This window comes from Lutjanus erythropterus, chromosome 4, assembly GCF_056507025.1.
Source record: "Lutjanus erythropterus isolate fLutEry1 chromosome 4, fLutEry1.hap2, whole genome shotgun sequence".
NCBI lineage: Eukaryota > Metazoa > Chordata > Actinopteri > Lutjaniformes > Lutjanidae > Lutjanus > Lutjanus erythropterus.
The window spans coordinates 15,455,585-15,477,654 of record NC_139320.1 but is presented as its reverse complement, the minus strand read 5'-3'; the positions used below and the strand labels follow the sequence as shown (position 1 = coordinate 15,477,654).

Here is a 22,070-nt window from a genome sequence, read left to right as displayed (position 1 = left end):
TCTGATCTAATAATGAGTACATCCCAGGTCTTGTTATTTTTTTTAGTTTTGAAGATAAATGAGTCCCTTATAATAAATCAGTGGGACAAGGATCACTATAAATTGCAATCAATCAAAAATGACCAGCCCTATTTCTTCCCTTCTTGTTCTAACTTCTAAAATATGTGATAAAAGTTTAAATATTCTATTCTTCCTTTTGCTGGGGCCGACATACAACTCACTCAAGGACGACTCTTAGTCACTGGACAGAAAACCATTGATTTAGAAAATGCAGATACAGAGTGTGAATACCAAAGACAGAAACTCCACAATGTCCATAGGGTTCAAGTGTATTCAATTCATTAATCCAAAATGCCTGCCTTCTTAAGAACTGGACAATGGACTGGGTCATACTTTTCTGATACACTGGCTCTGCAAGTGGAATTCTGTTTACCACCATTATTGTTATATTTTATGCCCCCCAGTAGCATATTATTTTCAAGCTGATTAAGTACCCTTTAAAATGACATTTTCCAACATTTTTCATTTGTTTTCCTTGATCTTAACATCTACTCAGGGCTGGGTTGTTGATTGTTTCTTTGTGTTGATTTATTTAGTTGGGTCCTGCATTAGCTGCTGCGTTAATAGCCCTTTATGTCGATACTATTTATGATCAAAAAGCAAAAACAAAGACAAAAAGTAGCAGCAGTGGATGGAGGAGTACTGGCACTAATAATAGTATTTGTGCGGTTTTGAAGAAATTAGTAGTGAAGTAAATCGCTTTCCTGTAAAACATTAATTTATGGTAAAGGTGCAGTATCGGTACTCTTCTAAGGTTCTGGACCAATCAGGTGGCACGCATGAGGACGTTTGCGTAACGACTGTATGACGTAGTTTGGGTTGCATGTCATGGGGACGAGATGACAGCTGAACGTTACTCATAAATTCCACAAAGAACAGATGAGAACGACGGAATCATTAGAAAGGTAAGATATAGACTAGCTGTATAATCCCAGTAAATTGCTGTGGTTACTTATTTTACCCTTGATATTTCGCTAGATAGTTAGCGTCAGGATGCTAGCTAAGCGGACTTACTATAACAACAATGGTGGGTTGAAACTCGAGTAGCTAGCTCACCTAGCTCTTCTGACTTTATCCTGTTGTTTTTAGATTATATGTGTTTACTTAGTTTATTATAGCTATCTATGTACTATAGATGTCACAGTCGCAGTTCATTCAGTGACGAACCTTAACTAGCCGCCCAGCTAGCCAGCAGACCTACTGGCTAGTTAGAAACTAAGCAATCAGAAAAATTGGGAGGTAGTTAGCATTAGCTGACCAGGAAGCTGACAGGTTTGGTTAGAGCAAAGACAGCAAACTCCAGCTTAGTTTATATCAGCTGGTTTCACCACATGTCCCATAACTGGAGGCTGAATCCAAGCAGCTGAATGTCATTAAAATCTAACCTATTGTTGTTAATGTGACTATTTGAAGGGGTATCTGTTGACATCACTTCTAACGCCATGTGTTTCTGATATTGACGTATCATATCCTCTTATAATGAAGATGGGGGCCGATAGTTAGCTGCGGAGCAGCTGGAAACAGGTTATTTCCACTTACTCAATTACTTTTATCATAGAAACTCTAACTCAGTTAGTTACCTTTATCATTAGGAGTTCTAGTTCAGTAATCTGTTACTGAGAAAAACTTACAGTTCTTCGAAAAGATCACTTCAATCTGTTGGTTGGAAGAAAATTACTTGCCAAATATTTGATAATTATTCAGTCACTTTTAAAACAAATATCTGAAACATTTGTTAGTTTCTTCGTGCTCTGAGAAATTGTGATGATAATTTCTCACATTTTTTTAACATTTTATAGGCTTAAACAGCAATTGTGGGGGGAAAAAAACAGATTATTATACTATGAAAATAACAGTTATTATGTAGTATGTTTTGTGTCGTATTAATTATCAAATCAATCTCTTATAAGCATTTCAGTTAGTCAAGGAAAATGAACAAAACTTGCAACCATAGGTAGTTGCAGCCCTATTGTGTTTAATCCTAGTTCCTGGCTGTGGGTGTGGCAGTTCTGGGCTCATCAGTCAGTTAGTACTGTTTCTAGCCAAGGCTGGCTGACCAACCTGCCAAAATGGGCAGCTGCCTCATCCAAAAATAAAGCCATGCTTAATTAAGTTACACACATTAATTTACAGACTGGCACCCTGGAGCCAGGTAGTGTTCTACAACAGGTATACTGGTCGGATTCTGGGTGTCTGGGCAAGTAATGATTTGTAATGAATAATTTGGTATGTATACTGTACATGGAAGTGACAGGCTACATAGACTGGTTAATCCAGCCATGCTTTTAGCTTCAGGTAGACTTATGTGCTTTCTACACCTTTTTTCATGTTAAAACAAGGCTATGGTAGGAAATTAAGTGAAATTTTGTTTTTTCACTGTGTGTTACAGAACAGCTTTATAATGAAGTACTATAGTGGTGAAGACATACCGTAGCCTACAAATCTTGTTCTCCAGATATAAGGATACATGTTTGATTGGTGCAGACTTCATCAAATGTCACATCATCATGATTTTAATATTTTTTTCAGTGAAAATTAAAATTGTGATACAAAAATGGTCACTGTCACTAACTGTGAATCATATCGCAATTGCAATATCTGTCAAAATAATCACAATATGATTCTTACTGTATTTTGCTCTGTCATTTAATTTTCTAGTCTAACGATGTTAATAGAATAGCATTCATCCGCAAAAGCCTCTTCACAGTAGTCAGTCAGAAATCTTGATCTAACCACAGAGTGTTAATCAAATGTGCTGTGGCCACAGTTCTCTGAACTGGCGTCCAGTTAGTGTGAAGCTGTGAATTTAATAAGTGGCCTCTGAATGTAGCACACTGATGATAAGCAACAAGGCATTGTCCTCACTATATTCTCCCTGTCTGTCTTTGTCCCACATCCAGGTTGCTGTTCAAATGAGGAGGGCTTCCCTGGTTGACCCTGTGTGTTGCCCTCTGTTGCCATGCCAACACCCTATTTTCCCACACTCCTTATCCTCCTAATCCTGTCCTCCTTCACCCTCTTCCTTCTGACACTCCTGCCCACTGTCACCCCGTCGACTCTCTTTTCTTCCTCCTCTGCTCCCTCACCTTGGCCGTCACCGTCCTGTGGCCTGGGGCAGTCCTGGGCCGTTCGGCTTCACGCTGGCCCACATCACGATGAAGAGGATGGTGAACTGGGTTCTGTGAACCTGGATGTGATAGCCAACAGGGTACAGAACATCATGAACATCTTTTGCTGATCAATTTTAGTTTGCCGGGGTACACACAGTGTTTTAAGAGTATTAAAAAAGTGTTTAATTTAAAGTTTTTGAAAAAAGGCCTTACAATTATTGAATTCCAGAAATAACAATCTTAATCTTTTTCTTATCCTTCTGTAGGCCACCATAAATACTGTTACTTCATAAAATGTGCAGCTTTGTAAATTCATTTTTTTTCACTAAGTGTGTTTAACAAGGTCATTTAGCTTTTTTTCCAGTTCAATAGATATTTTTGTGTTATGTTTAATGTTCCCCTAATATTAAATGCAAATACCCCACATAGGGATCATTGAAGTTTTTTAAAGCTGCCTGTGTAAGGGAAAAACACAAGATGCCCACTTTTAGTTGTACTGCCCCAGTTAAATCTGTTCTCATCATCAGTATTCTCTTTTTCTCCCAGGTAGCAGAGCAGGCTGGGCTGCAGAACCAGGGCCAGATCGGACAACTGGAAGGCCACTACTTGATGTGTTCTGTCAAGCCCGGAACTGGATCCGTTGATGGTGTTTGGAGCAAGGGTGTCCATCCAGGGGACATCCTGGCAGCCCACCCTCATGTCCTGTGGCACTCCCAGGATAGAGTGCTTAGCCGCTCGAAGAGATCAGTGGCCTTCAATGATCCCCACTACCCTAAACAGTGGCACCTGGTGAGAATCTAGGCGGTTTGGTGTCTATGCTACCATTTTTCTTGCTCTTGTTTAGTAGTAAATTTTGCTTTAGATTAGTGCTTAAAATGTATGTAATGGCTGTCAGAACTTGGTACATTAATAGTTTATCAAGGCAAAATTAGTGTGTTTTGCAGCCCTAGCATATAGAACCAGTCTAGGAGGCAGCCAATCAGAGGCCTATTACACTCTGGTCTTAATTCCATCTGGAGTGCGTATGTGGGCAATTTTTCACTCTGCATTTTGGATGCAATTTAGTGAGAGGTAATTGTTTTTTGGCTTATCATTCTACTTTTTTCAGTCAGTATGAAATTTTAATTTTTTGAGGAGCACAGAGCATATGTTATGTTTCAGTGGGTCTTTTATCTAGTCAAAGCATTTAAATCTTACCTTAAAAGTTTTACCGGCAAATGCAATGGGTGATTCTCGGTGAAAGACAACCCAAATTAACAAAAAAAAAAAAAAAAAAAAACTCTTGACACCTCAATTGGGATGCAGAGTACTAGGTCATGTGTGCAAGGACAGTAAGAGTATATCCAGCATACAGTGTGCATAAAGGGCTGGGTAAGGAGAACCATATATGTGATAGTTATGGTCATTAATAATTATCTTTTCGGCCAGTCACATTACCCACCTTATACCTTTTTAACAGTTGGGCCAAATACACAGGAGCGTAGTAAGAACAACTTGCTAAACAGAGAGAGCATTAGACTGGTGACATTTATGTCTGACAATAATGTCAGTGCTGACCAAACAGTGCTTAAACGACTGCAAGAAATGACTCAGTTGTCCATGATAATCCGGTTAAATAATCCTGTTTACGTGATTAGAACAGGTTGTCACATTTACTATTTGCAGTGGCTCACAGAAGTGGTAGAATAACATTGGTTAGTTGTTGATATTTGACAAGTACATAAGTCTGTTTATTTTCCAGCAGTCTGGAGCTGGTTGTGCATGTCTTAGTCAAGGTAAATACTGTTAGATGCTGCAGATAAACACACAAATCTATTCTTCTGCTGGCAGATGACAACTACAGATGAGGGCGTTCAGACAGTCTAACAACAGATACATCTAAGCATCACCCATAATTTTATGCTCAGTACAGACTCATTTATCGTAGCATTACACTTGTATTTCAAGTTTAATGTGTCTCCCAGTTGCACAGTGTGTGTCATGTGGCCACAAAAACATCAGACAACCGAAGTGCTTTTATAAGAAAATGAAAATACTTTGAATGACTGTATGCCTGTCTTTGAGCTCTGTTTTTGCTGCCTTGACTGGTCTTTTTAATATCGATGGCAAATAAATATTTGGATAGGTAACAGGAAATTTCTATTATTTATTCAGACAGTTAAATTATACTGTAATTAATAAAATATCAGCTTTAATAATATCTTATTTGACAGGCTATGTTAAAGCATTTAAATTGAATTCTTAGGTGATGCTCTATGAAAGCAAAGTATATTAAGTATATATGTGATTTTTTATGTACTTTGCAAAATGAACATAAATGAACATTTGAAGAGTCAGTACTGTCCTTAATTGTCCTTAATTAATGATCTCAGGTTTTGTTTAGTGAGAGCTGTGCAGTATTAAATCCATCTTTGCTTGCTACATCTGAGCCTTTCATAACATCAAATGTGCATAAAACTACAGGATGTTAAATTATTGTTTATGATTGGTATTACATAATTGGTTATTTTCATGTTATCTACCATGAGAAGTAGTTCATTTTAACTTATTGTTATATCAGCTGAAAAAAATCCATATCATGCATGTTGACTTTTTTTAATCCTGTGCTTATTCTCCTTTCGTCCTCTACATTACCTCGTCCTTTCTTTACTCTTCTTGTTCTTGCAGCACAATGACCTCAATAGGGGTATGGATATCAATGTAACAGGGGTGTGGGAGCGCAACATCACAGGCCGAGGAGTCACAGTTGTGGTGGTAGATGATGGGGTGGAACATACCCATCAGGACATCCAGCTGAACTATGTAAGTCAAAACTAACTACATTCTGTGATGAATGAATTTTCTGTTTTCCTCACTTTCAAGGCTGAAATTTTTGAAAACGATGACGGAAAGCAACCGTTTGCCAGCCAGACTGTCCACCCTACTATTTGCCAATCTGCCTTTTTATTTCATGGTCAAGGTGAAGTACCTGCAAGGCTAACATAAAGCAGCCATCTTTAATTTAAAGGTATAATCAGTAGAATTTGTCCGAGCTGTTCGTAAATGCATCAGAAAGATGCAGGAGGTCTAGTCAAAAACCGACATTTTGGGTTGGTCCCAAAATGGCAGAGGGCAGGGTCTCTGCAGATCCAACCACCACTATGCACTTCTAGTTGGTTATAAGGGACCCTTGAAGGATTGTTTTTATATGACAGTATGCATTCCTTTTTAGGACAAATTTGCATATTAAGCAGAACTGTGCACTTTATGGAACAGAAAACACTTCTAATTTAAAGTGACTGTCACTCACACCGAAGAATAGGCAGGATTTCACACTGAATACGCAACTTTTAGTTTATGGCAGCAGCACGGAACTAACAGTAAAAAAAAAAGAGTGGCAGAAAAGGTGATGATGCTTAAACCTAATCCTATTCAAATTCAGTGAATGGGTTGCAAGAGTTTCATATAAAAGCATTTTTTTCTGTCACTACTGCACCTAGTTTGAATAGAATCCTAAAATAATTTTTCAATTGTTCATTCATTTTCCCCTCTCAGAGTCCAGAGGGCAGTTATGACCTGAACTCCAATGACCCAGACCCTATGCCCCACCCAGATGTTCGCAGTGACAACCATCATGGGACGCGATGTGCCGGAGAGATCGCAGCTGTTCCCAACAACAGCTACTGTGCTGTAGGGGTCGCCTATGGCAGCAAGGTGGCAGGTAGAGATGAGACAATTAAATATGAAACTGCATGTCTCAGTGTTAAAAACTACTGAGACTCTGGGTAAATGCATGTGGTGAAACATCTCTTGCTTGATGCTTTCTGTTCAGGTATCAGAGTCCTAGATGGTCCGCTGACAGACAGCCTGGAGGCCATTGCTTTCAACAAGCACTACCAGGTCAATGACATCTACAGCTGCAGGTAACAAAGGTGTCTCTTTCTGGTCTTGTTAGATATCTCTTTTAGGATAGTGGCTGTTATACATAACAGTAAAATATCACAGATGTGTATGTTCATGTGTCTTTAGCAGCCTCTGTTTGCTTACTTGCAATTTAACGTCTGCATTTCCTTTTAATTTGGCACAATATGTATTTTATTAAGACGTTATTGTGGAAGTCTTGCCTGGATTCTGATTTAGACTCTTGTCTCCTCTAGTTGGGGTCCAGATGATGATGGACACACAGTGGATGGACCCCATCCCCTGGGCAAGGTAAAGGGTAGACAAGTTGTGCAGTGTTTTTGTCCTGCAGGGGGCAGTACAATACAACAGATCAGTTACTAAGCAAAAAGCCTGTAGAAATCTCCAGTACGGTGCTTTTGAATGGTGGATTTTGTTTTCTCTCAGTTTAACACAGCAATTTAATTTTCCTGCACAGGCGGCACTGCAACACGGGGTGATTGCAGGCAGACGAGGCTTCGGCAGCATATTTGTGGTTGCTAGTGGCAATGGAGGTCAATTCAATGACAACTGCAACTATGATGGCTATGCCAACTCCATCTATACCATCACAGTTGGTAAGACACACAGATTGTCAAGTGTGTTTATAAATTTAAAATTGTACAATACTAATACTAAACTAGTATGTAAAAACAATAACTCAGTACTTCTTTTGAAACCATGGCAAAAAGGAAAACACATTTTTTTCTCTTTTTTTTTAAATTAATAATCTGCACACAGTGCTGGGACAGAAAAAGTCAATGAGCACTGTCTCATTTGGCTGCAAGACAGATTTCAGGCAGGAAAACAAAGACTGCACTGAAACAAGGTCTTGGATGAGCACTTAGATATTTTTTTAACTTAAGATACTATAATAAATGAATATTGTATCATTTCAAACACCTGTATCAAAAAGTATTGAAGTATCGATATGTTTGACAATTAAGAGTCTCTGTCTCTAAGTTCATTTATGTTTTGGGTGTAAACATGTGCACATTGTAGGGCTGCCCCCGACTTAAGATTTTCCCAGCCTTCAAGTCATTTGTTCAAGCCATTAGTCAACTAGCCAATGCATATTTCAATTTAAATTTTTAATTATTAAAATATACATTTTTGGAGCATCAAGAAGTGGTTTGTGTTCCAGAGCCTAGGAAGAATCAAAATAACTTTAAGACCATGCTACAGGTAGAGCACATAGGACCTTAAATGATCATTGTGTGTTGCAGGAGCAGTCGATGAGAATGGCTTGAAGCCCTTCTATGCTGAGGAGTGTGCATCTATGCTGGCTGTTACTTTCAGCAGCGGGGGGAACAAGATGAGGAACATTGTAAGTCTCATTGGAACATACACACACACACGCAATGATTATACCGGAGAATGGATAATTAGTTGCATAAGGAACAACAGGAAAGTGGAAGTCACTGAGGAGATACCCTATGCTGGAAAAAGACAAGAATAGATGTTGTTATCATACTTTGGCATTGGGCCAGTCACTATGAATTAAGGAGCCTTCACACCTAACCTATTTGGTTCAGTTCAGACAAACTCCGCTCTAGTCAGACTCACAGTTTGTTTGTGGTGTGAAAACAAGGCAGATCAACTATACTATTCCTTGATTGTAGATTTGTGATTTTAACTGGAATCCAATCAACATTTATGCAAGAACTAGTTCCATCTCTTAACGGTTCATTTTAAGGAGAGATATGTCAAAATCATTGAAAACACATGATTTTTTGTTTTGCTTGTACTTCATTTACCATATTCCACAACATGACATGTAAAACATTATATTTAGATTTCAAGTGGTCTAAAAACTTTGCAACATTTGGCGCAATCACCAAACTCAAAGCTCCACATCAGGAGGAACTATTTTCATCCAGAACCTTGATGAATGATGACAAGAGTAAAGGCCTGTTGAAGCCACTGACCTCTATTTGGCGCTGTTTGCGGGTGTCGCCATGGCAACACAGTTTGGAGCAGGGATGTCGTCGCCTGGGGGAGAAGAGCTTAGCCAGGATTGGTTCTCTCTGGAGAAGACCGATCCACCACTGACCGCGGGCCAAGTGCACACCACACACTGCCCATTAGTGTATTATTCTGGAGAACCCATTCAGAGTCAAGAACCGAGAACAGCAGCCTTCACAAATTGATTTTATCGCAGTGTTCTGTGTCTGTAAAACTTGGAAAAATCACCAAATGGGAAATTACTGGTTAGTTATGGATGATTCAAGTTCAGTGTTGGAAATTTGATGGCATCTTGAACACCTTATTTTTCAAATGTTCCTGTAAAGCGCTTGTGCTGATTAATTGAGGTTATTCTGGAGACTGATTCATCAATGATTCTTGATTATATACGCGCTAAGAAATAGCTGTAGATAACTAAAACATGACACAGGATTTAAGAGAGCACATATCACACCCCGGTCATCCAAGGAAATATCCTTCTGAATATCTTCCCTTTCAGGTGTCTAGCCAGTAGAGTATTTAGATGAGTTGGAAACCAACATATATTCTAAAGCACACCCTTTACTATGACACTTTGTCATAGTGAGATCAATTGTTCCATGTCAGAAAAAGGTGGAAGAGTTAAACTGGTTATAGTTATAAAACTCCTTACTTAAGTATTTGCAAAAGTGTCTGATTGAAAGATCATATTGAGTACATAGCTGTAAGGTGACTTTTTCTAATGGACATTATAAACAGATGTATAGCATGTTGACGTACAGAGCTCATCTCCTGATGATAATGGTATACTCTCACCACATAGACAGCTGCTCTGGATGAACATAACAAGCCCTGTTGGGAACCCCACTGCAAGCACAACCCTGCATAGTAGCTGCAAACCCTCTACACAGCTTGAACAGCTGTTGGAAAAGGCCCACATGTCGTCCGCATGTAAACACAGAGGGCTGAGAATTCCTCAGACCACATCACTGTGATCCTTCTGTCAGACAGGCTGTCACTAATGTGTGTATCAGTGGGTGATGTACGTGGAAGACATACAGTATGTGACATGTTTGCAGTTGTGCAGTTTGTATATGGATGGACTTGACTGCCCACTAGATCTCACACACAGTGAAGACAGACAAAACTGTAAAACCAGTAATATCTTGGCGTTTCTTTTGTGTTTGCTCGTAAAGTTAATCGTCTCTTTAAATCTTTCCACTCCTGCCTCCTTTTTGGTCAAACACTATCTCTCAGGATTTGACACTCTACTTTTCCAGTCTCTGTGTATATACATTTTTACTTTCTTAGTCTTTTTCTCTTTTCGTTCTTTCATCTTTTTAAAAGCTTAACCTCTCTAGGGCTTTAAAACCTGAATACAAACCGTGTTTAACTCTGGCCACCTACAGTAAAGATGTCATGTTGTCATGATGGCTCTAAGACGCTGGCGCCTGATGAAGTGTTCTTTACTGCTAGTTTAGTTACAGATAGTTTGTGTTGGATGTACGCTGTGAAAGGTCTGTATTCACTCATCTGTTAATGTATACTTACATATGTGAGCGTTTGTGTTTGGCCTCCTGCCAGAGCCATTACCAGCTTGGTACTGTTTGTACTGTGCATGAATCTCCATCTGTCTGTCTCTGCAGGTGACGTCAGACTGGTCCATGCAGCAGGGGACAGGCTGTACAGAAGGCCACACCGGTACATCTGCTGCAGCCCCCCTGGCAGCAGGAATGGTGGCCCTCATGCTGCAGGTCCGTCCCTGCCTCAGCTGGAGGGACGTCCAGCACATCATCACCTATACTGCCATCAAGGTAGACCTGATGAAATGTCTTGCCGCATCAGTTAACACTGTAAACAGGCTTGCGCATGTACTTCTGAATTAACTGAATATCTGTTTGGGATTATGAGCAGATCCCTTCTTTCTCCACACATTAGTCTGTCCATTGCTTTGGTAAAATTTAATCCTTGTCTCGTCTGTCCTTAAAACGGCTCTGATTGATATTCCATCTTCTTCCAATTTCAAAATGTCTTGCTTTTCTCCAGCTCTGTGGCCTTCATGTTTGTTTGTTTGTTTTGAACTATAACATGCAGTGCTTTTTAGTGTTTGAGAATTCATTGTAATGGGACACACCTGTGTCACAAGAAACACCTGTCTTACATGTTATGAAATTATGAAAACATGTAAGACCACCTGTTTTTTTTTGGTGACTAGAAAAATGGGTGGGTTCAATGAAGAGGTGCTATCTTCTAAGTTGTTTAACAGATCTAGATGTAAATACCTGAAATTGAAAATGGTAATTTCTTAAATTCTTATCTTAAATTCGTCTTTTGATTTCAAACCTAAATAGATTCAGTGCATACCAAAGAAAGGAATTCATCTCACTGTTGCCTCACCAGTGGTTTTGGAGGGGATTGTAGTTCTACTTCACTTGTTTTTGTGTCCTTTCGGAGCAATAGAGATAGATAGGAGAGTAATACTGATTATATAATAACAGCAAAGTAGATTGAGAAATAGTTGGACTTTTTGGGAAATATCAAGAGTTAGATAAGAGGATTGGTACTACTCTCATGTCTGTTGAGTTATTGCCAGCAGCCCGTCAGCTCAGCTGAGCACAAAGTATGGAAATAGCAAGTTTGGCTAAAATTTCCCACCAGCATCTCTGAAGGTCATTGGTCTTTACCACATTATATCTCATTTATTTGCCTGACAACCTCATGGTGATGTTTTTTGGTAGTCACTGTTTGTGAATAGATATTGCTGTATACGAACACAAAAGTAAACTTGGCTATGTGTGTTATTTGTTTTAACAGTGTGACAGCAGAGCAGACTGGGGGGTTAATGGAGCCGGTTTCCATCACAGCCACCAGCACGGATTTGGTCTGCTCAATGCATGGAGGCTCGTCAATGCTGCCAAGGTACAGCATCCATACATACACACAAATAGGGCTGCAACCACTAGCTATTTTCAGGTTTAATTTGACTAGGGATGCACCAATACCAGCATGTGGTATCGGACCAATACTGTCCTCATACTCATACACTCATAAAACTACTCCAATACTGCACACCCAAGACCACAAAAAATATCCGCTTTACATAAGCAACTTGATAAAACATCTTACGATTTAACACAGCGTAGAGTTCCAGAAGTGTGCTAATATATATCTTTTTTATATAACTTTTTCCGTTGCACCATTATTATCAGCAAGAGAGTCATTGTCCTCAACATAATCCTCTAATGACCGCAGCAACTTTGGCAACTGCCTGTAAAATTTCATGTAAAATTTCCGTGTAAAACTGAAACCATCTCACAGTGCACCTGTGGACTGCAGCCAGCCGCTGTCTGATAAGTCTTGGTGGGTGTAAACTAGATGAATGCCTTGACTAATTAATCCAAGGACCAAGAAAAATACACCGCTGCCACTGGCCTGTAATCGTCTTTTCTTGGTGATAAGCTGCTACAACTTCTCTTTGTGTACTCTTATTTATTCTCCTGTTACTCTTTACCAAAACAGCCTGACAGCACAGTACACTTTAATTTCACAGCAGGGTCAACAAAACTGTTACACACATGGCAACCCTAACCCTAATTTTGCCGTTTTTCTCCATTAATTCATGCGGCAAGTTTTTCCCGAAAGGAACAGAAATAAGAGCTTTTCTGCTGAGCCATCACAAATAAGCTAACTAGGCTAACTAAATTTTAGCTAGCTAGCTAACAGTGTAACATTTTGTTATTCTTTTAGCTAACTAGCAAACAGTATAAGGTTTTGTTAACTTTTTAGCTAGCTAGCCATCATGAGTAAGTTTACTTTTTAGCTAGCTGTCTAACAATGTAACTTTTTTTTTTTAACCTTTTAGCTAGCTAGCAAGCAATGTAACATTTTGTTATGGAATACAGACCAGCCAAAAGTTAACAGTTCTTCCTCTTTAATACTGACGGGGTCCTGACAACACTCAAATGTATTTTTTATTTATTTTAATTTGGGTAAGCATGCATCTCTGTATAGACTGAACTCCAATTTCAATTTACATCAGTAAACTTGGATTTACTAAATGGTGATTAATTTTTAATAGTTCAACAGAGCTCTGATTAATTTTAACATCTTCATTCATTCATTTTAAACCTAGTTTTGCAAAATTATGATTAAAACTAATCTTAGATTAAATTTAGCTTTGTTGTTCTAACTTACTCTTAGTGTAAGAAATTACAAACATGAATTTAATTATCCCCACCACAAGTTACCACCAGAGCCTAAAGTTTTCTCTGTCTTTTCTTTTAGGTGTGGGAGTCAGTGCCATTCCTCGTGTCCTATCAGAGCTCAGTAATAAAGGAGGAAGCATCCATCTCAACTTATCCGGCTGAGCTTGTCCACACCTGGAACGGTAACTTTTTCTGCTCCTCTCCCACTCTCGCAGCTCTGTATTGGACAACTGCTTGTCCAGTTTACACGCTGTACTACGCAGCTGACTCCCTCCCTCCCTGCCTGCGTGCTCCTCACTCAGTCTGCTTTCCCATATTAGGTAAAGCTCCCTTGATTGTGTGCTCGTGCGTCCACATTGAAATACTGTGTGAGACTTTTCCAGATTCCCTCTATTTCTTTCTTTTTTTTTTTTTTTTGGCTTCTTTTTCTTCATTTCTTTCACCATTCTGTCTCTGTATTTTACCATTCCTCTCAGTAGCTTTTATTCCTTTTCCATTTCTCACATCTCTGATTCGCTCATATTCATCTGTGTGTGTAATCTGTCTCTCTTTTACGCCCTCACATACACTTTTTCACATACACTCATGATGACCTCATTCTAGCAGAAACTTTTCCTTCTCCCTCTTCTCTTTTCCTCTCATCCCTCGATCTGTATCGCCCCTCTTTCAAGGCCTCGTCACAGTCAGGAGCACAGCCCCAGACAAGTGGGAGTGTGAGAGTGTGTGTGTGTGGCGGGGGGGGGGGGGGGGGGGGGGTGTATAGTCTCATGCAGCAGGAGTTTCTTCAGGTCAAAGCAAAGAATTGCTGACAGTTACTGAGTCTTTCTGGGCTAAATTTCAAAAATAAATTGAATCAAATCAGACTACTATAATACACATTCTGTTGTTTTATCTTCTGTTCAATCAGTCTTGGTGAAATCGCCAACAGGCTTTTTGTCACTGACAGAGTTCAGGTCTGCCTGTCACATTACTCAGCAGTGTTTGTTGTTGTAGTTTCTATGTATTTTGGCTGCCTTATTGGCTAATGGACTACCCCTTAAGCATTTCAAACTGCCGGATTCCCATGTGAACGCAGTGTTTTTATGTGTTCATACACATACACACAGTGATTGGCTTTGACCTAATAATGATCAGTCACATCCCCATGGTACTGTCAGTCTGTTACGGAGGGCAGGGGGGTTGTTTTGGGAAAAGGTGCACCAGTTGCACAAGTGTGCTTCTGAGTGATAGACGTGTTTGAAGAGAGAAAGCCTTGGGTTATTCTGAGGTGAAGTAAAGCAAAGGAGAGGGGACATTTGTGATTTAAGACAAAAAATGGTGGAAAATGTTCAGTATTTGACTTGGATTTGTCCTGAAAAAGGGGAAACACACATGAGAGAGGACAAAATGTACGACTAAATCTCTCCTTTCTTGTCAACAAAGTATGTTCAGAGCTCAGGATCCCTTATAGAATTTATATGAGCAGCACACCCAAATACATTTGCTCCCACCTAAAAAATGTAGGCATTTTTTGCAACAACTTCCTCCACATATAAACAAAAATTACAGGTACAAATTTAAATATTCTGCCAACCTTTATGTGTCTTCCCTACCCATTATGTCTTATGTCTTAATTAGGGTCCACATTAGCACCAGTGTAATCATTGGCTATTCCTCCTGGTGTTCACCGCACATAAGATTACACATACTTATAGACAGTACAGTCACATAAATGCAACAAACATAACAGCTCATCTCATTAAATTAACAATTAGGTACATTAGGTAGAGAAACAAATTGTCATCTCTTACAACAGGCAATAACTCAAACACCGATTTATAAATCAATCATTCCAAGAAAATATGAAACTGAAATTTGTTTCACATTGTCTGCAGGGGAGAAATGGTTTACATTCAGTTTTTTACACCATTTACCTAGTTTAAACACACCATTCAAATTATGCTTCCCTAAATAGTTTGAGCTACTGTTTTAAAAAAAAAATTGAAGCAGTCTTTAGCAGCCATATTTGGACTAAACACCAATCTGCCTTTGTTTCTGTTCCACCTCCCCAGTTCCCAAAAAGTTAAGACGCTGTTTCAAACATAAATAAAATAGAATGTGATTTGTGTTATTTATTATACTCAATTGAAAACTGTACAAAGACAACATATCTAATGTTTTATCTCATAGACTGATTTTTTTAAATAAATAAATTAATTTATTTATTTCTTACTATATACTCATTCTGAGTATACAGAATGATGATGCCTGCAACATGTTTCAAAAAAGGACAATGGCAACAAAAGACTGCCAAAATTGTGAAATGCTCAAAAAACACTTCTTTAGAAAGTTCAAGGTAAACAGGTAAATGGTAACAGGTGATTGTATCATGATTGGTATTAAAGGGACATCCTCGAGGATGTCCCAAGCAAGGAAGCGGTGAGGTGAAACACTTGATTGTGTAAAGGAAGGCTCAGGAACACTTCTGAAAACAATTCTCTCAGATTCTCTCAGTTGGTTTGAAAATGAAAAAATATTTTTCTTCAGTTTTTACACCACATCTCAAGTTTTTTGGAGTCAGGGTTGGAAATTAGAGTATTCATTGAGTTGTAGCAAAGTTGGTTTGTGTGGTGATCCCTTGCCTGTCAGCTCAGAAAAAACTGTGGATACTGAAGCCTAAAAGTGTTGAACAGATGACATTTCTACCTCATGTGTTTGTAGCTTCCCATTGAATAATTTGGCTCATATTACAAGTCAGAATCTGTACCTGTCTCATATAAAACTTTCCTCCTTTCCTTTGCCTCTCCACACTCGGCCTCCACTCATGTCCACTCTACACACCCTCCCAGTGTGTTTCCTCCACTTGTCTTCATCTCCCTCCCCTCTCCCTTTCTCTACATCTGTCCCCTGACTCTCTGTCTTTCCTTCCACACCTCTGTTTACACTCCTTGATCCCTCGTCCCTTTGCGTCCCTCCCTGCCCCGAGGATGTGTGCAGCCCTACATGGTCAGAGAGCACCACGGCCCATTAGTAGTCAGAGCCCAGGAAATGCCGGGAAATTACCAGACGCTTACAGCGGGAGGGTAGGAGGTGGTCAGGAAGACCGACTGATAACAGTTTCAGGGAGAGAAAGTGGAGAATAAAGATCCACAGTCTAATGGAAGATTGAATTGACTTATTTTTTAATTGCCATTAGGGCTGGGAATATTTATCAATATTATATTTCTATCTTCATATGAGATTCAATATCATCTTAGATTTTGGATATTGTTGTATCATGATATGTGTTGTCTTTTCTTGGTTTTAAATAACTTACCAGACTGATTTATTTTCCTTTAGCCACTTAGTCATTATATCCACATTACTGATGATTATTTCTCAAAAATCTCATTGTGGTACAGTAATATTTTGTGAAAACACAATAGTTATACCTTCAATATTGTCACAATAACAATAAATTCTAAGGTCAGTATTAGGTTTTTTAGTCGGCAAAATGAGGGGTCATTTGTCCCATTTATAGTCACAACTTCCCTCATCAATCCAGGAAATGGTCAAACGTGCACTCAAGGCCTGGGTATCAGTACTCAATACCTTGAAGGTATCAACTGAAATTTGCCAGTATCAAGTAGTATCAAAACTTCTCCAATGTCTCCAAGTATTTATATAGTTTGCCTAGTAGCCAAACACCACAAGCATTCTTCATCAAGACAAACCTTCAAAAAAAGTATCAATGAAGTATCACTTTAAGGCTACTGATATTAGTACTGGCATCGTAATTTTATAAACAATACCCAGCTCTAATGCCCACACACACACACACACACACACACACACACACACACACACACACACACACACACACACAGACTAAGCTGCTCTCTCCTCTCCCTCAGTCTCTGCTGCTGACCTAAAGCAGTCTGGAATGGAGACACTGGAGCATGTGGCTGTTACCGTGACAATAACCCACCCTTGCCGTGGCAACGTGGAAATTGTGTTGATTTGCCCCAGTGGTATGACGTCAGTCATCGGGGCACGCCGTGCCATTGACAGGTACAATCATACAAATCCATGCACTCGTTTCATTTAAGAGCAGTAAAACATGAAATTAGGATTCATTAAAAAGCTAAGTTCCATAATTTATTCAGTAGAGGAAACTTAAAACTTGTGTATTATTGTGGCTACAAAAGGAAATGGCCAATAGTCCTAAATCACAGTACCTCAGATGTTATGGTTGTATGGAAATAATCTTTTGACTGGAGTCTAATGCTGGAGTCTCTTTTTGTTTTGCACACAGGGACCCTGGAGGCTACCAGGACTGGACTTTCTCCACTGTTCGCTGCTGGGGAGAGAGAGCTGAAGGACTGTACACCCTCAAGATATCTGACCACAGTAAGACACTGCTCATACACACACACCGAAGTGACAAATACTGTGTGGTCTCTGCGAGGAGATGAGAATATCTTTTCACAAGTGCGAAACACAAACACTCACGTGCCTGTCTTGTGTATTGCTGTTGTTTACATTATTTCATTGCAACTTCATGCACCTCACTTGCTCACACCAAAGTTATTGTAGATCACTATTTTTCATTAGTTTCCTCATTCATTTTTTGTTTTGTTTTTACTTGGTTTCCATAGTGAGTTTGCTCATTTCATTTCTAATATGGGGGTATTCTTCCAGGACAAGATTTAAAAATTCAGAACAATTCTTACAGTACTAACACAAAACTTTGAGAAGGCAATTGAGTCATGGTCATATAGACAACCCAGTATATATAATCAATATAATAAACAAATGCACCAAAGCCTCCTCATGCTTGTTGTCTTTATACATTTGACCAAATTAACTATGAAATCTAAAACTAAAGACATTTCCTGTCATTTTTATTTTATTTTTGTTTTTTAAGCATTCAATGGTGTTTCAGTTTTTCACACCCAGTTTTACACTGACCCTTCTCTCTGCTCCTGTAGAAGACCAGTTGCCTGAGCAGTGTGTCGCTGTGGGAGTATTGAAGCAGTGGGCGTTGACCCTATATGGTTCCTCTATGACCTACAGGGAGGTCAAGGACAGACAGAGGTAAGACCTCGCAGGTTTTTTTTGCTGTTGTCTGAACACGTCTGTATCATACTTATTGAGATGTTCTGTCTTCAAGTTGGGGGGGTGGTCATGTTGTCCATCTTTATATATGTCAATGATTTTGGCTTATCTGCTTGCTGATTGGCTGTGCATTGATGGACAGGCTAGTGGAGGAGGCTATGAGTGGCCGGTATCTGGACAGCAGTTTCTCTCTGCCCTGCCCTCCAGGCCTTGACATCCCTCCAGAGATCATCAGCCCCTTCACCTCTAACAACCTTAAGGTAAACTGTACACAACCCAAAATCAACACCATACATTTTTACCACCTCAGTCCTTTCTTCTCTCCTCTTGGCCTCTGACTGTCCATGATATATTCCTTTTCATTCTTTCAAAGGAATTCAGTAATTTAAATTCTCAGAGTTATATTACCCATATGGAAAGGATGGGAAGTCAGAAAACATTAACAAACAAATGTTTTCTCAAGAAAAGAAAAACATCTGACCATTTCAGAAGTGCTTTGTCTGAAATAGAGAGTATTATGATCTGTTTTAATTTATCTGTTAAAGGGAAAATTCTGCACTTTTCGTGTGGTTGTTCAGTCAGCATTGAGGGCAAATGTAGTCAGTTGAAGCAATAAATTCCTCAGTGTCTGCTTTATTTACCAAGAAAGCTGAGTTCTCCTGCTCATGGAGCCATGCCAGCAGTACCTACATGCACCAGGATGCATTGCACACATCTGAACATTCATGTCGCCGTATATTACTGGCTAACCTATAGCCAATACTTTGTTGGCCAAAACAGTAAGTGACAAAAATACTCATTTAGCATGGCCCCTGCCTAGCCGGAGGCAGAGAATAGAAGTCCAGCCTGAATTAACCTGTAGTTCTTCCTTAATCAACAACATCACTGTGACATCACTGGATGCAGAAAGAAGAGCAAATTTTGCAGCAGGTGAACTGAGGAATTTATTGCTTTGTTTGATTACATTTACCATCAACACTGACTGGACATCCCCATGAAAAGTGCCAAATTGTCCCTTTTTGTCTCAAGTTTAGCCTCATAGGCAACACTCTTCTCAGGCTGCGTTCAAGTCATGTCTGTTTCATGAGAACTGTCAGACTGTATATCCATACGTATATCCATACAACCATAACCTCTCGTTTGAAGCCTTAAAGATTTACTAGGATATATTGGCAGAATATAGAAAAAATGGGATATCATATTCATAACTATGTTTTCATTAGTGTATAATCACATTCCCAAATTAAGCTAATCTCATCCTTCAAAGGGAGAGAATACTCATACCAAGGTCACAGAGTGCTTCAATTTGGACATAAATCCGGCTTTCACTTCCCTGCCTTTTCCCCTCTCTGTAGCCATTCATGCTTTTTGTCTCCCACCTCATCCACACATGTATCCATCAGTATTTGAAAGAACCCAGCAGCATGTGTTTTACCTCCCCTGTATCTATCATCCTTGTCTTGTCCTTTAGTTCCTGCTGTTGCTGGGCTGCTTCGCGCTCTTCTGGTCTCTCTACTACACACTGGAGGTCACGCTGGCCCAACTGGACCTCAGGGGAGTCCTCTGCCTGCGCAGGAGACGAAGAGGTCACCGGGCCAGGAGGGGGCGCCGAGGGAGAGGAGTGGAGGAGCCGTTGGTAGAGGAGGGGGAGGAGGAAGAGGGGGAGAAAGAGGAGCTGGACTCAGGGGTGGAGTTGCATACAGTGCTGGACTCTGAGGCCAAAGCACCGCTCTTAAATGGAGAGCAGCCAGCAACATAGCACTGAGCCAGATGAAGGGTCTCAAACTTCTCAGGCTTTCATCTTCTTCCCCATACCCACCCAATCTCCAGTTCACCTTATTAGTGGTGGTGGGGGGGGGTGGTCACAGTGTGGACTGCATATGGATTTGACTAAAGAGCAGACTTTATGTCATTATTTTCACTCCCCAAACATGTGGCCTTGTATGAAATTCTGTGTTTGCGTCTGACAGTATGTGTAGGAGTGTGTGCATGCATGTGTGCGTGTGTGTTCTTGTACTCCAGGCCTTCTAACAGATGTCTTCACAAGGAAGGATACAAATCAGTAAAATCCTCCAAAGTGAGGATGTCTTGTCTGTCCCAGTGCTACATTTTCTATCAGGGTTAGAGCATGGACTGGAGAGGGTACTAATATGGTAAAATGTCCCAGTGCAATTACATGTGTGAAAGTGTGTGTACAGGCTTGTCTGTCTCTAAATGTGTACCCAGACAGTAACAGAGAATTGGACACCTGTGGGGTCCTTAAACCAAGAGAAAGACAATGTGATGTTCGCCATACAGGAAGCTATGAATCTGCTGTGTGAGTGTGTGTTTGTGTGTATGTGTGTGTGTGTGTGTATGTTGTGACGTGAGTGGGTGTGCAATATGCAGGGTCTTCCTTGAAATTGTGTCCTCAAATGTGAGGTTTTAAGACAGTACTGATATATTTTAAGAATGAGATTTATTTTCTGAGGTATTACTTAATTTTATTTTTCAGGTGGGGGTTATTTTCTGTGGGTTATTATCAACCAACTGCTGATGAAAACTTGAAGTGGGATTTTCAAATGTGGGATTTGTATGTGTATTTTTTTATGAAGTGTAATATATACACTGTGTGCCTGCTGTACAGATATATACAAACTGTGTTTTATGATTTATACAAAGTGTTTTTAAGAATGTATCAAAGAGTTCTAATTTTTTAATGTAAAGGACTGTTTGGAGTGAAGTTGGGATCTGTGTTTTGCTGTGCAAGTCACAGGTGATCTGAAAGATAATAAAAGATGGTCAGCGTAATATCTTCTTAGAGTGTTCATATTGTTTTTGAAGCACAGTCATACTTAAAGTCAGACTCTTTGAGAGTCATAGTCATGGTAGTATGTGCCATAGGCGTCTGAGCAAGGGAGCAAACAGAACAGCTGCACCCTCACTAGTAGACTCAGGGAAGTAAATGTGTACTTTTGTATCCCAACTTTCTGATCACAAAAGTTTGAGCTGCGTCAATGCAAAACCTTTGCCACCGCGAATAAAAAACAGTCAAAACAAAACGTTCCGCAATCAATCATCTTTACAGACACTATAGACAATGAATTGACAGTGTTATGAGCTGGTGTTTACTTTGGTGTGTGTCTAATCCATCAACCAGCAAGTGTTATAGTGATAAATCTTAATTTTTGAAAAGGCTCTCAAATTGTTTTCATCCACTGAAACAGAGCAGCTGACCAACAGGCACTGGTAGCCAGCTGAGGTCCAGAATGTTAAATTTGTATAGAAATACAGTTTATGATTATATCAATGCCGAATTGACAAGAATACTGTTGACATATGATGCCTGTTATTTTTTTGTTTCTAGACGTATGTGTTTTTACAGACACATAAGATATTGTTAATATTTCATATTTTCTAAAGGGGGATTGGTGTTATATTTCCCCCAGAGTGCAGGAGGTTTAGTTAAATTCACACTGCTAATATGAATGTTTTTTCACAACCACAGAAACACTAGGTAACTGCTAAAAAATAAGGTTCTCTGATGTTGACTGTTAGTTATTTGTTTTGATTAATGGTATAATAATGTGTGCATTGATTACTGACAGTGGCTGATCAGGCTGCAGTGAATAGTTGCCCTTCGTGTGCGTTTGTCTGCCACTCACAGAACACAATGAAAAACTGATATTTTAGTGGTCACGAAAGCTCTACATAGCAAGAAATGGCACTATCAGGTGCTAATGAAAATTTTCCTGTCTTACTATTCTTGCACCCATAA

At 39.6% G+C, this 22,070-nt stretch overlaps 1 protein-coding gene across 1 annotated transcript; it reads left to right on the top strand.

Moving 5' to 3' along the window:
- Positions 1 to 824: 824 nt before the first annotated feature.
- pcsk7 (proprotein convertase subtilisin/kexin type 7) lies at positions 825 to 21,103 on the top strand. Its single transcript, XM_084717095.1, has 17 exons — positions 825 to 965; positions 2,961 to 3,268; positions 3,717 to 3,959; positions 5,838 to 5,972; positions 6,705 to 6,870; positions 6,982 to 7,072; positions 7,307 to 7,361; positions 7,528 to 7,666; positions 8,315 to 8,415; positions 10,679 to 10,846; positions 11,847 to 11,951; positions 13,317 to 13,419; positions 17,110 to 17,266; positions 17,511 to 17,605; positions 18,187 to 18,292; positions 18,456 to 18,573; positions 19,785 to 21,103. Exons 2-17 carry the CDS (start codon positions 3,020 to 3,022, stop codon positions 20,070 to 20,072), a joined length of 2,319 nt encoding a protein of 772 aa, XP_084573221.1. The 5' UTR covers positions 825 to 965; positions 2,961 to 3,019; the 3' UTR covers positions 20,073 to 21,103.
- The last annotated feature ends 967 nt before the right edge of the window (positions 21,104 to 22,070 follow it).

Bases quoted from the DNA above. Each gene is read 5' to 3' on its own strand.
- pcsk7 (XM_084717095.1), top strand. From the start codon at position 3,020: ATGCCAACACCCTATTTTCCCACACTCCTTATCCTCCTAATCCTGTCC. The intron at 7,073-7,306 runs GTAACAAAGGTG...TGTCTCCTCTAG, and splicing joins AATGACATCTACAGCTGCAG to TTGGGGTCCAGATGATGATG. The intron at 17,606-18,186 runs GTAAGACACTGC...CTGCTCCTGTAG, and splicing joins CCTCAAGATATCTGACCACA to AAGACCAGTTGCCTGAGCAG.